Consider the following 18966-nt stretch of genomic DNA (forward strand, 5'->3'; position numbering starts at 1 on the left):
CCTTTTCATATTGTCAATGTATATCAGTGTTGCCAGTCACTAATTTAGATTCAGGATCTGGGCTTCCAAATGTGCAATGTGCATGCATCTTGTGCAACAGTATGCACCTCATATGCATCCCTCCTAAATGTATAAAATAGTTAATTAGTGACATTGTATCCGTATCCGGGTGCGAACCAACCAGACCTGTTCTCATACTGCATGTAACCTATGTGCTTTACAGCTGAGCCATGTACCTAATCCTATCATGTTTGATACTGCCTGCTACTGTATCTAATCCTATCCTGTGTGATACCAACAGGGCAGGTGGGAGACCTTCATCTGCCTTCAGGGACCCCAGGTCACATCATCTCTTTCTGTCTGCATTAAGGAAAGGAGAGAGGTTGGTCAATATAGAGGGTGAACAACCAATCTTTTTGGATAAACGTTGGGGAGAAGAGATATGGTCACTTCCTACAGCCAGGCAAGTGAAGTTCAGGACCAAGGATTGGAGCTCCAGGAAGATAATTTGCTTATTCCCAGTGCATTCTGGGAAGAGGTGCTGTGAGTGGGATGATCGCCGGGTTAAGCTGGGTCTAGCTGTTCAGAAGACATCACCATTGCACTCAGTAATATCTTATAGGTTACATATCAGTATGAGAATTCGTAACTTTTAGAACTTTGGAAGTGGACATCAACTATGTGCAACATGGAGGTGGAGATGAGCCATATGGTGAGCTGCAAAGTGTGCTATGTTTACAGATCTACCAAAGCCAAACTTCACCGGCCAGAAATGCAAGCTTGTGTCTCTATTGGAGAAAAAGGTGCAAAGTCTTTTGGAGGGAATAGCTACATTGAAACTCATTAAGGAAGATGAGAATTTCCTTGACAGAGCAAAAGTAACTCTTTCGGATGTTAAAGGAAAAAAAATGTTCAGTGTACCTGCAGAAGCAGAGTAATGGAAGCATATGACCCAAAGAAGCAGGAGGATCAGGAGTCAGCCAGCACCCATACTGCTCAGGAACCGGTACCAGGCCTTCATGCAGGAGAACAAGGAGGAAGTACATCAAGAAATGACTTTGCCCACAAAGAACGGTCTAGTAATCCCTCAGAATCTTCTTGGAAGGAAAAAAAGTAATATTGCTGTGAAGGAGAAGAGGGTTGGTTGCGGGGGATTCCCTACTGAGATGAACAGAGGCCACTGTCTGCGGACCTGACATAACCTCAAGAGAGGGCTGCTGTCTTCCAGGTGAACAAATCAAATATATGTCTGATAGACTATCAAGACACTTCAGTTCTACAGAACACCACCTATTGCTACTAATAGATATAGGGACAAATAATACAGCAAAAAAAAACCATGTAACTATCTGCAGAAACTTTTTAAGACCTTGACAGGAAAGTGAAGGAACTAGGAGCACAGGTGGTCTTCTCGCCCATCCTCCCAATGGATGGCCATTCAAAAGGTAAACAACTGGCTACGTTGAGGGTGCCATTAGTATGAATTTAAATTTCTAGACTATGGAATGAAGTGAAGTACCTATATGAAGGACTCCTTTTGAGAGATGAGTTTCCCCTTACGAAGACAGGTAAGTATATATTTGGTAGGTGCCTTGCTACACTCATCAACATAGCTTTAAACTAGAACAATATGGAAAGGGAAGTGAAAGGGTAAGCAAAAATCTACAGCTAATAAATAAAATTGAGAACCTTGCTATTAGAAGTGGAAAGAAATAACAAAGACAAAAAAAATTAGAAGGCATGTAGAGGAGTAAGAGACACCGATCACAAACTTACATGTTTCTACAGAAATGCACAGGGCATGGGAAACAAACAAGGAGAATTGGAGCTCCGAACACAGGAAGAGAAATATGATGTCATCGGCATCACAGAAACTTGGTGGGATGATAGACATGATTGGATACAAGGCTTGAAGGATTCAACCTATTTGTAAGAAACAGACCTAATAAAAGGGGAGGAGGTGTTGTGTTGTATGTTAGGAGAACATTCATCTCCATGGAGGTTCAAGCCTCAAAGCTGGGAGTTCTGTAGAAACTGTTTGGGTAAGAATACAAGGAGAGAACAACAGAAAGGACACCATTGTAGGCATTTACTATAGGCCGCCGGACAAGCAGAAGATATGGAGGAACTATTTCTGCATCAGATGGCCAAGCACTCAAAGAAGCCCAACATAGTGATCATGGGAGATTTTAATTATCCAGACATTTGTTGGGAATCTCTCTCAGGTAAAAGTAATGGATCCAATAAATTCTTATCCGCTCTTGCTGACAACTTTATCTTCCAGAATGCAGAAGAGAAAACAAGGGGGTCTGCTATCTTTGACCCAATTACCCACAGGGAGGAAATGGTTGAAGAAATATGGTGGCTGGGACCTTAGGAGGAAGTGATCATATCAGGACTAGGGTCCAGAATGCTGGAAGTCCCTGAAAAAAACTCGCAACCTCAGTCCCTACCTACTTGCCCCCCCTGGGCTAATCCCCAGGGCGACAACTTGACGACGGTCCCTACACTCTCTAGGGAAGAAGGAGATGAGGACAGACAGACAGACAATGGAACAAATAACACTAAGGCAAATCAGACTATCCAGGTCAGCAACAGGAGGGTACTCAGTACAGAAGGCAAGTCGGGGTACAAAAAGGAGAGAGTCAAACGGGAGTCAAAATACAAGAAAACACGGGTGCAGCTGGAAGACGAAACTAACACTGGCAAGGATATGAGCACACAGTCAGGTTTAAATACTGTCAGAGCTCCCGCCCTAGGAGCTGACTGGGGCAGGGAGCCTGAGAGCAACCGAGTACACCCAGCAATGCTGGTGAACACGCCCCCAGCCCTGCAGGAGGCAGAGATGAAGACGCGTGCCGGGTTGCCATGGTGCCGAGGACGAGGTGCGGGGTGGCACTCACCGTGTTCCTAGCAACCCGGCAACCAGGCGAGGTAACCAGGACAGGGGCTCCCCTGCATCGCCAGCCACCTGGGTAACAGGACCGGTGGTGAGGGCATATAGGACCCACGAGCCACCAATCCTAACAGTACCCCCCTTCTACGGGGGATGATACCAGACCCCCATGCCCCGGAGCGAGCTTGAGAGGAAAGGCCCTGTGGAACCGTCGAACTATTTGTGGAGCATGCACGTCCAAAGTGGGAATCTATGTACGATCGTCAGGGCCAAAACCCCTCCAGTGCACCAAGTATTGTAGAACGCCTCTAACCTGCGGGGCATCAATCAAATGCTCTACCTCGTACTCCAGTACCCCCTGTACAAGTGTAGGAGAGAGAGGGTTCTGGGCGTGCAGAACTGGGGTTACATATTACTTCAGCAACCCCTTGTGGAAAACATCATGAATCTTCCACGACTGCAGAAGACATAGTCTGTATGCCACTGGGTTCACCACCTGAGAGATGGTGAACGGACCAACAAAGCGGGGAGCCAGCTTTAAGGATGGAACCTTAAGTTTCAAATTTTTTGAGGCCAGTAACACCTTTGACATCTTTGAGGTGCAAAGATCGTGCGTCTTTTATTAGCTTGACCAAGAAGTTTACCCGGAGAACCCTGAAGGTTCTTATGAACCTGGGCCCAAATTGTGCACAGTTCATCAATGGCAGAGTCTGCAGATGGCGTGTCAGAAACTGAGGGAGCAGAGAAAGAAAATGGGGGATGGTACCTATAATTACAAAAGAAGGGCGAGATCTGAGATGACGATTTAACATGATTGTTTATGACAAATTCAGCGAGACATTGAAAGTTAACCCACTGATATTGATTATCTGAAACAAACAGTTGTAGGTGTTGAATTAATTCTTGATTCATCCTCTCAGTTTTCCCGTTCGACTCGGGGTGAAAAGCCAATGAAAAGGATAAATCAATATTCAAGTTTCGGCAGAAAGCTCGCCAGAAGTGAGCGACAAACTGTACTCCTCTATCTGAGACCACATCCTCAGGAATCCCAAACACCTCTTTAATAAACATCTCAGATAATAATTTAGCATTAGGTAGCTTGCACAGAGGAACGAAATGTGACATCTTAGACAACCGATCCATGATGACCCATATTCCCCTGCGACGGCGGCAAATCAGTTATGAAGTCCATGGACAGATGTGACCAGGGCCTGGACGGAATAGGCAAGGGAAGAAGAGGCCCCTCAGGACGTCTCCTGGCGCACACCGGACAAGCAATGACAAACTCCCGAATGTCCCTAGCCATATGAGGCAACCAATAGATTCTGGAAAGTAGTTCCTGAGTTCCCCGGATACCGAGGTGACCAGCTAGGACCGAAGCATACGTCTCCTCTAACACCTTCAACCTCAACGGTAAAAGAAACAACAGTTTGCCTTCCGGAAGGGCTTCAGGGGCAAACTGCTGCGCAGCCTGAATTAGAGGGTAGAGGTCAGAGAAGATAGCAGCGAGAACCACCCCTGGGAAGAAGATAGTATCAGGCACAGACTCAGAAGGTTCCGGAGTACCAAAACTCCTAGATAAGGCATCAGCCTTAGCGTTCTTCGAACCGCGTCGGTAGGTAACCAGAAAGTTAAAACGTGAAGAGAATAGGGCCCAACAGGCTTGTTGAGCATTCAACCTCTTAGCTGAATCTAAATAAATAAGCTTCTTATGGTCTGTGAGTACCAAGATCTGATGACCTGCCCCTTCCAAAAAATGCCTCCACTCCTCAAAAGCCCACTTAATAGCAAGCAACTCCCGATTGCCTATATCGCAGTTCCATTCTGTAGAGAAACGTTCTAGAAAAATAAGCACACTATCTAAGATTCGTGAGTGTGGAGGGGCCCTGAGAAAGTACCGCTCCTACTCCAAACTCGGAGACATCCACCACCACAGCAAACGGACAGGAAAGGTCTGGTTGGATGAGGACAGGAGCTGAAGAGAAGGCAGCCTTCAGGGTAGCGAAGGCCACCAGTGCATTGGAAGACCAGGTACTCACATCGGCCCCCTTCCTGGTGAGATCTGTTAAAGGCTTAGCCACCACAAAGAAGTTCTTAGATAGTAATTAGCAAACTTGCGATAGTAACTAGCGAACTGCAGGAAGCATTGCAGGGCCTTCAGGGTGACTGATTGGGCCCACTCAGTGATGGCTTCCACCTTCCCAGGATCCATCTGAATATCCCATGGTGTAGTGACACACCCTAAGAACGATATTTTCTGCACACCAAAAACACATTTCTCAATCTTCGCAAATAACTTGTTAGCCCTGAGTCGAGTCAGCACGATCTGAACATGTGCACGGTGTGTCTCCCAGTTGGAGGAGAAAATCAGAATGTCATCCAGGTACACTACAACAAACACGCCCATGATATCCTGAAAGACGGAATTCATGTATCCTTGAAAAATGGCAGGGGCAATACACAACCCAAAGGGCATAATAAGATACTCGAAGTGGCCGAGAGGCATATTACATGCCGTCTTCTACTCCTCACCCTCCCGAATACGAATGATATTGTAAGCTCCCCTTAAGTCAAGCTTGGAGAACCACTGGGCACCGGCAACCTGGTTAAGGAGGTCGGAAATGAGCGAAAGAGCGTATTGGTTTCTGACTGCGATCTTATTTAGCTCCTTATAGTCAACACAGGCTCTGAGACCCCCGTCCTTCTTCTCCACAAAGAAAAACCAAGTACTTTCTGGAGACTCTGAGGGTTGGATGTGACCCCTGGCCAAACTATCTTGGATATACTCCTTCATGGACTGCCTCTCTGGAACCGTAACATTGTAGATACAGCCTTTAGGAAGCTTGGCCCCACAGGATAGAGAGGTAGTAAGTGGCTGCCAGGTCTGCTGCATCCTCCCAGGAAAACTATTTATGAGAAAGGGGAGAAACGATAAAAACAAAACAAAAAAGGGTAAGGGAAGAACAAGAAGGAAAAACGTGTTTTCCCTTTCTAGAGTGGCATAATTCGGTCCAACTCCCTCTGGCACAGATACCAAAGGATGGCCCAAGTAGTTTCCCTCTGGTCAACCTCTATAAGTGGTTTAAAGCCCTTGATAATACCTTGCCAGGGGGAGAGGCCGAGAGTGAGGTGCTGGAGGTGGTGACAGAATTCTTTAAGGTGGGAACCCCAGTTTAAGCTAGATCTCTTTCTAAAGTGGATCTGGTTTCCTCTGAAAAGGGGGCTACCCTGAAGCCAAAAGGTGATGGTAAGAATGTGAAAGGGGTGAGAAAAAAAAAGTATAGATGTTTGCATTTTTTTAAAGAGAAAGAAAAAGGGAAATCTCTTCCTCAGATAGGGAGGAGAGTGAGGCTATCCAACACGATTACCAATGATGGCAGCACTTGCCCTATTGATGCTGGCATCCATTAATGTTGTCGGATTTAAAACTGATGGTGTAGGTTTGTAGCCTTTGATTTCCTCAGACGGGTCAGAGCTGACATTTTATTTCTGCAAGAGACCAGGTTGATGAATTTATCGGCTAAATACACACTGTGTCAAAAAACATTAGACGGACTCATTGTTTTGCTGCTTAACTCAGCATGCAGTTAAATCTCAGACAGATATGCAGATAATTAAAGCTGTGGTGGGATTAAATGAACGTTCTTGCCACCTGAGGCCCTAAAAGTGGTTTCCCCCCTTGGCCTATAAAATGCCTCTCAGAGGCTACTTGCATGTAGTGGAGCTCTTTTTCCAATATGTGGAGCTAGTTGACCACTAGACGCCTCTGCAATGCAGAGAAAAGATTTCACTCAGGTAACAGAGTTTGTGAGGGAGTGCATTATTCGAATGTGAGAGCCTCAATGGTGGTATTGGTGAATTGCCCATCATCTGGGCTGTTCTGACCAGACTGTTAGGAAATGTTGGGACCTGTGGATGTGTAAGGGCCTGCACACAAAGCAACCAGGCTCAGGATGCCATTGACAGACCACCAGTGGAGAGGAGTGTCTGATCATCTGACAATTATGGACAGATCCTAACTGTTTCCTTGTCTGCCAACCAGAGACAGGTATTACCATTGTTAAAGGGCCCTGTGTCTCTACTTGAGTAGAGCTCTCGAATTTTACGATAAGCTCGACTCGAATAACGCGGACTCAAGCATTTGGGTGCTCGCTCATCTCTAGTAATTAACAATAAAACTTCATGTTCTGATACATAGATCTCTCTTTCGCTCACCCCTGCCGCCTCCCCGAGCCTGCTCGGACGAGAATGCAGTTACTCGAGAAGAGCGATACTCGCTCATCTCTAACTTCGATATCAAATTTATAACATTAAAAAATACAATTTCTTTGGAAAAAAATAAATGATTTTGTGCTGCCATCTTCTGACTGTCATAACTGATAATGTTTTATTAAATGTTTTCTTTCACATGGGATTACCAAAAAAAGCACAATTCTGGCATTGTGTATGTGTTTTTTTTCTAGCAACATTCACCATATGGGATAAATAATGTGTTGCTTTGATAGATCAGACTTTTACGGATGCAGCAATACCAAATGTTTTGGGGGGTTTAAGATTTATTTTCTTACTATAAATATGCAAAAAGGGTTATTTTTAAAACTTGAATTACCTTTTAGCGTTTTTCTAATATCTAATAAAATTTCTGTACTCATTTTTATAACTTTTTTTCACTCCCCACAGGGGACTTGAACTTGCAATTGTTTGATCACTCATACAGTATAATGTAATAGGCGGTCTATGAAGTCATGACACAGGCTGGCATGGCACCCAAACAGCATCTTGCAATCTCATCATGGGGAGGCCATTCAGAACCTTTGAGAGCTGATTGGGGCATTTGAACGTCTCTTGACACGAGCATTTAAAGGGTTTACAGCCGCGATCAGCGCTCACACTCCTTGTGGCTATTTTATGCAGGTGTCAGCTGTCAAAGACTGCCAGCACCCTCTGTAGCAGAAACCAAAATATGCAAAAAATTAGGACAGCACTCCAGAGTTCAGGGTTAATCACTGTGTGCAATCTCAAAGAAAATGTAAGGGTTAACACTCACCCGGTGTATAGTGGAGATCCCTGTGCTTGATCTCCACTAACACCACATATCCAGAAAGGCTTCTATATAAATATCCGATCGTTCCTTCCTTATCCCGCTGGGCTGAACAGCAGGAGACCCGCGTCTATCCTCCGTCTCTCTATAAGAGAGCCGCTGCAGAGTGGGTGTATAGGGGGAAAAAAACAGGATTCGCGCTCCCAGGAACATAGATGTCCGGTATATAGTGAAGCAAGTTTTATTCGTACAACGCGTTTCGTCCTTAATGTAGGACTTTTTAAGAGGTACTTGATAAAGTCCTACATTAAGGACGAAACACGTTGTACGAATAAAACTTGCTTCACTATATACCGGACATCTATGTTCCTGGGAGCGCGAATCCTGCTTTGTTTTCTCCCTATATATGTACTGTATACAGAGCAGGATAGGATCCCACTCCTCACAAACTCTACACACCTAAGATGTAAATGTATGTCCATAGCCGATTTGATTTGAAAATGTTGCCATTATTAATTAGCTACAGCTGCAGTGAACATGTGACCATTCCTTCTTCTGGGAGGACTGATTTTTAAACGTAGAATTATGCCAAGTGGAAGGGCTGCAAGGAGCGGCCTGAAACTCACAGCTTTCTTCCTCCTACATTTGTTCCTGTTTGTTCTAAAGATGTTTAAATAAAACTTGCATTTTTGTAAACAAATACGATTTGGCGCTGGATCCATATAAATGTCTCTAATTAGGAGGCACCTGAGAAGACTCCACAAACAGGAGGGTGTGCCTCTCAGGGCTCCCACTCCTGGGAGGTGACAGGCTATTGGCAAGGACCTACAGGAGCCTCTGTGATAGTATGGCACCAGACCTGTTTGTGCTGATGTTCTGGGGCACTGGGCCTGCTATGAAGGGTAATGTAAAATATTTAGATAGAGGCCAGATGGCCAGGTGTTTGCGCACTGTTATTGTGTATATTAAATTCTCAGAACATGCAATAAACCTGGTTGAAGCCAGAGTGAAGAGAAGTTCTGGTTGAGACTGAGTGGCATGTGCCAACCACCCTATTAGTGAAATGATGGCGATTCTGGTGTGACTCCTCACCTAATATCATTATATTTATATTATTCAATCATGGCAGGAGTTTCCATTTAAGCAATTGTTCTATGAAATTTAAAAGGCAATTGTGTAGTGTTACATTTGACCAAGCAGCTCAGGGGTTAGAGGGCTGGTACTACTTATCTGTATGATATATGGACAGGGGCCAAGCTGTATGTAGATCACAGGGTGGAGCTGTGGAGCTTGGCTGACAATGCTACTGACAGAGCTGTAATTATACTGTGATTTGTTACATTGTAACGAGGTATTTATTATCAGTGAGCCCAGAACACCTGATGTAGTAAGGACTGTGAAGAAGAAGAAGAGAAGCATCCACACAGAGACCGCAGCGCACGGACATGGCGATTCTGCCGCACGTTCTCCTCCTCGGACCGCTGGTTCTAGCAGCAATCGGAACAGGTAAGAACCGGGGTTCCGGATACTAGAACGGAGGATGTAATGGGAAGTATACAGGAGCCAAGAAAGAGCAGCGCAGATATGATCACCACCCAGCAAACAGCAGAACAGAATTTCTTCTTATGTTATTTGAAATCATAAAAGTCTTCATAATAAACCCTCCATATAGCAGAGAGGAAGAAATCCGCAGTAATGATCATCGACTTCTCTGGAAACTTCTAAGTTATTTGTTCTTTATCTAAATTTTGTTGTCATATTTTTTTTTAATCTGTCTCTTGGACATCAGGTGACAACTAGCAGGGTCCCCACTAACCCTCTCACAGGAGAGCAATATTACAGTAACTATATTGTCAGCATCGGGGCGCAGTCAGACGGGTGTTATAATGTGTGAATTTATGTGCACAAAAACGCGTGCCTAAGAAAATTTGCGCGACCGAAGCTGGCGTCACACTAAAAAAAAGCACTTGGCCGCGTTTTTGTGCACATAAAGTGCGCTGCCCGCTATCCCCTGCTGCGGCTGTGACAGCTGCAACAGGGGATTCCTTGGATGTGAAACCACTGGATGCGGTCACATCCAGGGGCTTCATCTTGTTGTCAATGGGGCCAGCGGCAGCAGCGCCGGCCCCACTGCCATACAGAGAACATCGCGCTACTCTGCTACAGGTGTGACACGATATTTCTTCATCTCTGAGGGGTTTCACAAGCAAAAAAGACGAAAGCCGCAGTTACCTGCGTTTTAAAATCCGCTGTCCTATATTAACTGCGGCGCAGGTAAATATCGGGCATATGACCGCTGCCACAGAAAAGCATGGCTTCTTAATACATGCAGGTCGCAAACGCAGGTAACACACACACATAAAAACGCCCGTCTGCCTGAGCCCTAGGAAGGCGGTATGATACCAGTTACAGAGGATATGAAAGGTCTGCACACCCCTGCTAGAATGCCAGGTTGTGTCATGTTACAAAAATCCAACAAAGCTGACTAATTTAAGGTTTATTCCCGCCCTCTGTTTGACCCGTTTTCTGCACAATTCCATTGAAAAACAAACTGAAGTCTTTTAGGGTGGAAAAAGGAAAACCACTAAAACAATATGGTAGCATAAATCTGCCCCCTAAAGCTAATACGTTGTTTATGCACCCTGTGACTTTATGACAGCATTCAGTCTGGCACTGGCATGGCACATCCTGATTTGGCAATCTTCGCCCGCTCTTCCTTGTTGAAGCGCTCAAAATCTGTCCTATTGCGAGGGCATCTCGTGTGTAGCGCCCTCTTCAGGTCAACCCTTAGATCTTTAATGGGATTCAGGTCTGGTCTCTGGCTGGAACATTCCAAAACCACAATCTTCTTGTGGCTATGCCGTTCTCTTGGTGATTTGGAGGTCTGCTTGGGGATGTTATCCTTCTGAAAGGTGAAATGTTTTCATCTTCTCAGCCGAGGCCTGAAGGTTTTATGCCAAAACAAGCTGAAATTTGGGACAGTTCATAAATCCCTGCAGCTTGACTAAAGCCCCAGTTACAGCAGCTGAAAGCCAGCTCCAAAGCATGATGCTGGTGGACAGTCCTCCCTGCGGGGTGGTGTTCTTCTGGAGATGTGCAGCGTTGGCTTCGTGCCAAATATACTTTCAGAATCCTAGACAAAAAGTTCCACCTTAGTTTCATCAGACCATCACCTGTTCCCCACAAACTTCTGGCAGACTTGACGTCGGTTTTGGCAAAACGTCGCCAGGTTTGGATATTGTTCTTGTTAGAGAAGGCTTCCATCTTGCCCCCCTCCCCCGCAGCCCAGACATATCAAGAAGACGGGACATGGTTGTCACATGAATACACAACCAGAACTTGCCAGAAACTCCTCCTTTAACCCGTTAAGGACAAGGTCGATTTGGGGCTTAGGGACGCAACGATTTTTCATTTTCACTATTCAAGAGCCATTATACTAGTTATATACTTGTACATAGGGGGCAGTATTATAGTAGTTATATTCTTGTACATAGGGGGCAGTATTATAGTAGTTATATTCTACTACATAGGGGGCAGTATTATAGTAGTTATATTCTTGTACATAGGAGGCAGTATTATGGTAGTTATATTCTTCTACATAGGGGGCAGTATTATAGTAGTTAGATTCTTGTACATAGGAGGCAGTATTATGGTAGTTATATTCTTGTACATAGGAGGCAGTATTATAGTAGTTAGATTCTTGTACAAAGGGGGCAGTATTATAGTAGTTATATGCTTGTACATAGGAGGCAGTATTATAGCAGTTATATTCTTGTACATAGGGGGGCACTATTATAGTAGTTATATTCTTGTACATAGGGGGAAGTATTATAGTAGTTATATTCTTGTACATAGGAGGCAGTATTATAGTAGTTATATTCTTGTACATATGGAGCAGTATTATAGTAGTTATATTCTTGTACATAGGGGGTAGTATTATAGTAGTTATATTCCTCTACATAGGAGGCAGTATTCTAGTAGTTATATTCTTGTACATAGGGGGCAGTATTATAGTAGTTATATTCTTGTACATAGCAGGCAGTATTATAGTAGTTATATTCTTGTACATGGGGGCAGTATTATAGTAGTTATATTCTTGTACATAGGAGTCAGTATTATACTAGTTATAATCTTGTACATAGGGGGCAGTATTATAGTAGTTATATTCCAGTACACAAGGGGCAGTATTATAGTAGTTATATTCTTGTACATAAGGGCAGTATTATAGTAGTTAGATACTTGTACATAAGGGCCAGTATTATAGTAGTTATATTCTTGTACGTAGGGGGCAGTATTATAGTAGTTATATACTTGTACATAGGGGGCAGTATTATAGTAGTTATATTCTTGTACATAGCAGGCAGTATTATAGTAGTTATATACTTATACATAGGGGGCAGTATTATAGTAGTTATATTCTTGTACATAGGGGGCAGTATTATAGTAGTTATATTCTTGTACATAGGGCGCAGTATTATAGTAGTTATATTCTTGTAGATAGGGGCTGTATTATAGTAGTTATATTCTTGTACATAGGAGCAGTATTATAGTAGTTATATTCTTGTCAATGGGGCAGTATTATAGGAGTTATATTCTTGTACATAGGAGGGCAGTATTATAGTAGTTATATTCTTGTCAATGGGGCAGTATTATAGTAGATATATTCCTGTACATAGGGGGCAGTATTATAATAGTTATATTCTTGTACATAGGGGGCAGTATTATAGTAGTTATATTCTTGTACATAGGGGGCAGTATTATAGTAGTTATATTCTTGTACATAGGGGGCAGTATTATAGTAGATATATTCCTGTACATAGGGAGCAGTATTATAGTAGTTATATTCTTGTACATAGGAGGCAGTATTATAGTAGTTATATTCTTGTACATAGGGGGCAGTATTATAGTAGTTATAGTCTTGTACATAGGAGCAGTATTATAGTAGTTATATTCTTGTACATAGGGAGCAGTATTATAGTAGTTATATTCTTGTACATAGGAGGCAGTATTATAGTAGTTATATTCTTGTACATAGGGGGCAATAATATAGCAGTTATATTCTTGTACATAGGGGGAAGTATTATAGTAGTTATATTCTTGTACATAGGAGGCAGTATTATAGTAGTTATATTCTTGTACATAGGGGGCAGTATTATAGTAGTTATATTCTTGTACATTGAATGCAGTATTTAAGTAGTTTTTTCCTTGTACATAGGGGGCAGTATTATAGTAGTTATATTCTTGTACATAGGGGGCAGTATTATAGTAGTTATATTCTTCTACATAGGATGCAGTATTATTGTAGTTATATTCTTGTACATAGGAGTCAGTATCAGGCCTTAGTCACACGGGCGTTTTTTCACGCGATTTGCGGATCGCATGACGGATGCGCATCCGCAAATCGCGTGACCGCTGTGCGCAAATCGCCCGAAAATCTGCTCAGATCGCGTTTCATTAGAAACGGGCCGGAGCTGTCCAGCGCATTGCATTCAATGGAGACGGCAATAGAGCCGGCTCCATTTAAAGCAATGCGCTGCGGGCGTGCCCGGGATGAATTGTCGGGAAGGGCTTAAACATATAAGCCCTTCCCTGCAATTTATCCTAAAATGTGTAAAAATAAAAAATATATATATACTCACCTCCCAGCAGCCGGAGCTCCGCGCGGCCGTCCTGCAGTGGGTGTGAAGGGGGTGTGAGTCAGACCTGCCCCCTGATTGGCTCAGCGCTGAGCCAATCAGAGGCATGTCTCACTCACACCTATTCATGAATTCAAGAATGGATGTGAGTCAGACCTGCCCCTGATTGGCTCAACGCTGAGAGGCAGCAGTCACTCACCCATTCATGAATTCATGAATGGGTGTGTGAGTGAAACCTGCCTCTGATTGGTCAGGGCTATGACCAATCAGAGGCAGATCATTCAGCAGGCGGGGATTTTAAAGCCCCGCCGGCTGAATAGTGCCGAGAAGCAGTTCAGGAGAACTGACAGCGGCCGCGGCTGGACTCCGGCTGCAGCGGAAAGGTGAGTATACAATTTTTTTTTATGATGAATTGCAGGGAAGGGCTTATATATTTAAGCCCTTCCCGACAATTCACCCCGCGCACGCCGGCAGCCCATTGCTTTCAATGGAGCGGCTGTATTGCCGGCTCCATTGAATTCAATGGGCAAACATCGTTCTTCTCTGCCACAGCTGTTACAGCTGTGTCAGAGGAGAATGATTTGTCTTCTATATGTTCTCAATGGGGTCGGCGCTGCTGCCGCCGGCCCCATTGAGCGCATATAGAGAAGAGAACAGGAATCGCAGATCGCAGATAGGTGCGATCTGCGATTTCTGTTCTATAATTTATCGGACGAGCGCATAAAAAGCGCTCATGTGTCCGATACCATTGCAAAGCAATGGTTTTAAAAAATCGCCGGACGCATGCGCATGCGCAAATCGCAGCTAAAAACGCCCGTCTGACTAAGCCCTTATAGTAGTTATATTCTTTTACATAGATGGCAGTAATATAGTAGTTATATTCTTCTACATAGGGGGCAGTATTATAGTAGTTATATTCTTCTACCTAGGAGTCAGTATTATAGTAGTTCTATTCTTGTACATAGGGGGCAGTATTATAGTAGTTATATTCTTGTACATAGGGGGCAGTATTATTGTAGTTATATTTTTGTATATAGGGGGCAGTATTATAGTAATTATATTCTTGTACATAGGGGGCAATCATATAGTAGTTATAGTCTTGTAAATAGGGGGCAGTATTATGGTAATTAGATTCTTGTACATAGGGGACAGTAATACAGTAGTTAAGTTGTTGTACATAGGAACAGTATTATAGTAGTTATATTCTTGTACATAGGATGCAGTATTATAGCAGTTATATTTTTGTACATAGGGGGCAGTATTATAGCAGTTGTATTCTTGTACATAGGGGGCAGTATTATAGCAGCTATATTCTTGCACTTAGGGGACAGTATTAAAGCAGTTATATTTTTGTACATAGGGGGCAGTATTATAGCAGTTGCATTGTTGTACATAGGGGGCACTATTATAGTAGTTATATTCTCGTACATAGGGGCAGTATTATAGTAGTTATATTCTTGTACATAGAATGCAGTATTATAGTAGTTATATTCTTGTACATAGGGGGCGGTATTATAGCAGATATATTGTTGTACATAGTCAGCGGTATTACAGTTGTTATATTCTTGTACATAAGGGAGCAGTATTATAGCAGTTATAGTCCTGTACATATGAACAGTATTATAGTAGTTATATTCTTGTACATTGGATGCAGTATTTAAGTAGTTGTATTCTTGAACTTAGGATGCAGTATTACAGAAGTTTTATTCTTGTACTTAGGGGGCAGTACTATAGTAGCTATATTCTTGTACATTGGGGCCGTATTATAGTAGTTAAATTCTTGCACATAGGAGACAGTATTATAGTAGTTATATACTTGCACATAGGATGCAGTATTATAGCAGTTATATTTTTGTACATAGGGGCAGTATTATAGCAGTTATATTCTTATACATAGGGGGCACTATTATAGCAGTTATATTCTTATACATAGGGGGCACTATTATAGCAGTTATATTCTTAAACATAGGGGGCAGTATTATAGCAGTTATATTTTTGTACATAGGGGGCAGCATTATAGCAGTTATATTCTTTTACATGGGGGGCAATATTATAGTAGTTATATTCTTGTACATAGGGGGCAGAATTATAGTAGTTATATACCTCTACATAGGGGCAATACTATAGTAGTTATAATCTTGTACATAAGGGAGCAATATTATAGTAGTTATATTCTTGTACATGGGGCGGTATTATAGTAGATATATTCCTGTTCATAGGATGGCACTTTTATAGTAGTTATATTCTTGTACCTAGGGAACAATAATATAGTAGTTATATTCTTGTACATAGTGGACAATAATATGGTAGTTATATTCTTGTACATAGGGGGCAGTATTTAAGTAGTTGTATTCCTGTACATAGGGGGCAGTATTATAGTAGTTACATTCTTGTACATAGGAGTCAGTATTATAGTAGTTATATTCTTCTACATTGGGGCAGTAATATAGTAGTTATATTTTTGTACCTAGGGGGCAGTATTATAGTAGTTATATTCTTGTACATTAGTGGCAGTATTTTTATAGTTATATTCTTGTACATAGGGGGCAATAATACAGTAGTTATATTCTTTTACATAGGGGGCAGTAACATAGTAGTTATATTCTTGTACATCGGTGGCAGTATTATAGCAGTTATATTCTTGTACATAGGGGGCGGTATTATAGTAGTTATATTCTTGTACATAGGGGGCGGTATTACAATAGTTATAATCTTGTACATATGAAGCAGTATTATAGTAGTTATATTCTTGTACATAGGGGGCAGTATTATAGTAGATATATTCCTGTACAAAGGAGGGCAGTATTATAGTAGTTATATTCTTGTACATAGGGGTAATAGTATAGTAGTTATAATCTTGTACATAGGGGGCAATAATATAATAGTTATATTCTTGTACATAGGGGGCAATATTATAGTAGTTATACTCTTGTACATAGGATACAGTATTATAGTAGTTGTATTCTTGTACATAGATGGCAGAATTATAGTAGCTATATTCTTGTACATATGATGCAGTATTATAGTAGTTATATTCTTGTACATAGATGGCAGTAATAAAGTAGTTATATTCTTCTACATAGGGGGCAGTATTATAGTAGTTATATTCTTCTACCTAGGAGTCAGTATTATAGTAATTATATTCTTGTACATAGGGGGCAGTGTTATAGTAGTTATATTCTTCTACATAGGGGGCTGTATTATAGTAGTTATATTTTTGTACATAGGGCGCAGAATTATAGTAATTATATTCTTGTACATAGGAGGCAGTATTTCAATAGTTATATTCTTGTACATAGGGGGCAATCATATAGTAGTTATAGTCTTGTACATAGGGGGCAGTATTATTGTAGTTATATTCTTGCACATAGGGGGCAGTATTATAGTAGTTAAATTGTTGTACATAGGAACAGTATTATAGTAGTTATATTCTTGTACATAGGATGCAGTATTATAGCAGCTATATTTTTGTACATATGGGGCACTATTATAGCAGTTATATTCTTTTACATAGGGGGCAGTATTATAGAAGTTTTATTGTTGTACATAGGGGGCAGTATTATAGTAGTTATATTCTTGTACATAAGATGCAGTATTATAGTATTTATAGTCTTGTACATAGGATGCAGAATTATAGTAGTTATATTCTTTTACATAGGGGTCTGTATTATAGTAGTTATATTCTTGTACATAGGAGGCAGTATTATGCTAGTTATATTCTTGTACATAGGGGGCGGTTTTATAGCAGATATATTGTTGTACATAGTCAGCGGTAATACAGTCGTTATATTCTTGTACATAAGGGAGCAGTATTATAGCAGTTATATTCTTCTACATGGGGCAGTATTATAGTAGAAATATTCAAGTATATAGTAGGGCATTATTATAGTAGTTATATTTTTGTACATAGGGGGCAAGAAAATAATAGTTATATTCTTTTACATAGGGGGCAGTATTAAAGTAGTTACATTCTTGTACATAGGAACATTATTATAGTAGTAATATTCTTGTACATAGGGGCAGTATTATAGTCGTTATAGTCTTGTACATAGGGGCAGTATTATAGTAGTTATACTTGTATATTCGATGCAGTATTTAAGTAGTTGTATTCTTCTACATAGGGGGCAATATTATAGTAGTTATTATCTTGTACATAGGGGACAGTATTATATTAGTTAAATTCTTGTACATAAGGGGCAGTATTATATTAGTTAAATTCTTGTACATAAGGGGCAGTATTATAGTAATTATATTCTTGTACATTGAATGCAGTATTTAAGTAGTTTTTTCCTTGTACATAGGGGGCAGTATTATAGTAGTTATATTCTTCTACATAGGATGCAGTATTATAGTAGTTATATTCTTGTACATAGGGGTAATAGTATAGTAGTTATAATCTTGTACATAGGGGGCAATAATATAATAGTTATATTCTTGTACATAGGGGGCAATATTATAGTAGTTATACTCTTGTACATAGGATACAGTATTATAGTAGTTGTATTCTTGTACATAGATGGCAGAATTATAGTAGCTATATTCTTGTACATATGATGCAGTATTATAGTAGTTATATTCTTGTACATAGATGGCAGTAATAAAGTAGTTATATTCTTCTACATAGGGGGCAGTATTATAGTAGTTATATTCTTCTACCTAGGAGTCAGTATTATAGTAATTATATTCTTGTACATAGGGGGCAGTGTTATAGTAGTTATATTCTTCTACATAGGGGGCTGTATTATAGTAGTTATAATTTTGTACATAGGGCGCAGAATTATAGTAATTATATTCTTGTACATAGGAGGCAGTATTTCAATAGTTATATTTTTGTACATAGGGGGCAGTCATATAGTAGTTATAGTCTTGTACATAGGGGGCAGTATTATTGTAGTTATATTCTTGCACATAGGGGGCAGTATTATAGTAGTTAAATTGTTGTACATAGGAACAGTATTATAGTAGTTATATTCTTGTACATAGGATGCAGTATTATAGCAGCTATATTTTTGTACATATGGGGCACTATTATAGCAGTTATATTCTTTTACATAGGGGGCAGTATTATAGAAGTTTTATTGTTGTACATAGGGGGCAGTATTATAGTAGTTATATTCTTGTACATAAGATGCAGTATTATAGTATTTATAGTCTTGTACATAGGATGCAGAATTATAGTAGTTATATTCTTTTACATAGGGGTCTGTATTATAGTAGTTATATTCTTGTACATAGGAGGCAGTATTATGCTAGTTATATTCTTGTACATAGGGGGCGGTTTTATAGCAGATATATTGTTGTACATAGTCAGCGGTAATACAGTCGTTATATTCTTGTACATAAGGGAGCAGTATTATAGCAGTTATATTCTTCTACATGGGGCAGTATTATAG

General features: G+C 41.1%; 2 protein-coding genes across 2 annotated transcripts in view; both read left to right on the forward strand.

The window, feature by feature from the left end:
• The window catches only part of LOC136581970 (fatty acyl-CoA hydrolase precursor, medium chain-like), a 184839-nt gene that overhangs the window by 21570 nt on the left and 144303 nt on the right, over positions 1 to 18966 (forward strand). The window lies entirely within an intron of this gene.
• Positions 443 to 18966, forward strand: part of LOC136582627 (fatty acyl-CoA hydrolase precursor, medium chain-like) — a 41131-nt gene continuing 22607 nt past the window's right edge. Inside the window, exons 1-4 of the mRNA XM_066583797.1 lie at positions 443 to 543; positions 657 to 803; positions 2518 to 2724; positions 9303 to 9443. Coding sequence (XP_066439894.1) covers positions 443 to 543; positions 657 to 803; positions 2518 to 2724; positions 9303 to 9443 — 596 coding nt within the window. The remainder of the gene's footprint in view (positions 544 to 656; positions 804 to 2517; positions 2725 to 9302; positions 9444 to 18966) is intronic.

This window comes from Eleutherodactylus coqui, chromosome 11, assembly GCF_035609145.1.
Source record: "Eleutherodactylus coqui strain aEleCoq1 chromosome 11, aEleCoq1.hap1, whole genome shotgun sequence".
In the NCBI taxonomy this organism is placed as follows: Eukaryota; Metazoa; Chordata; class Amphibia; order Anura; family Eleutherodactylidae; genus Eleutherodactylus; species Eleutherodactylus coqui.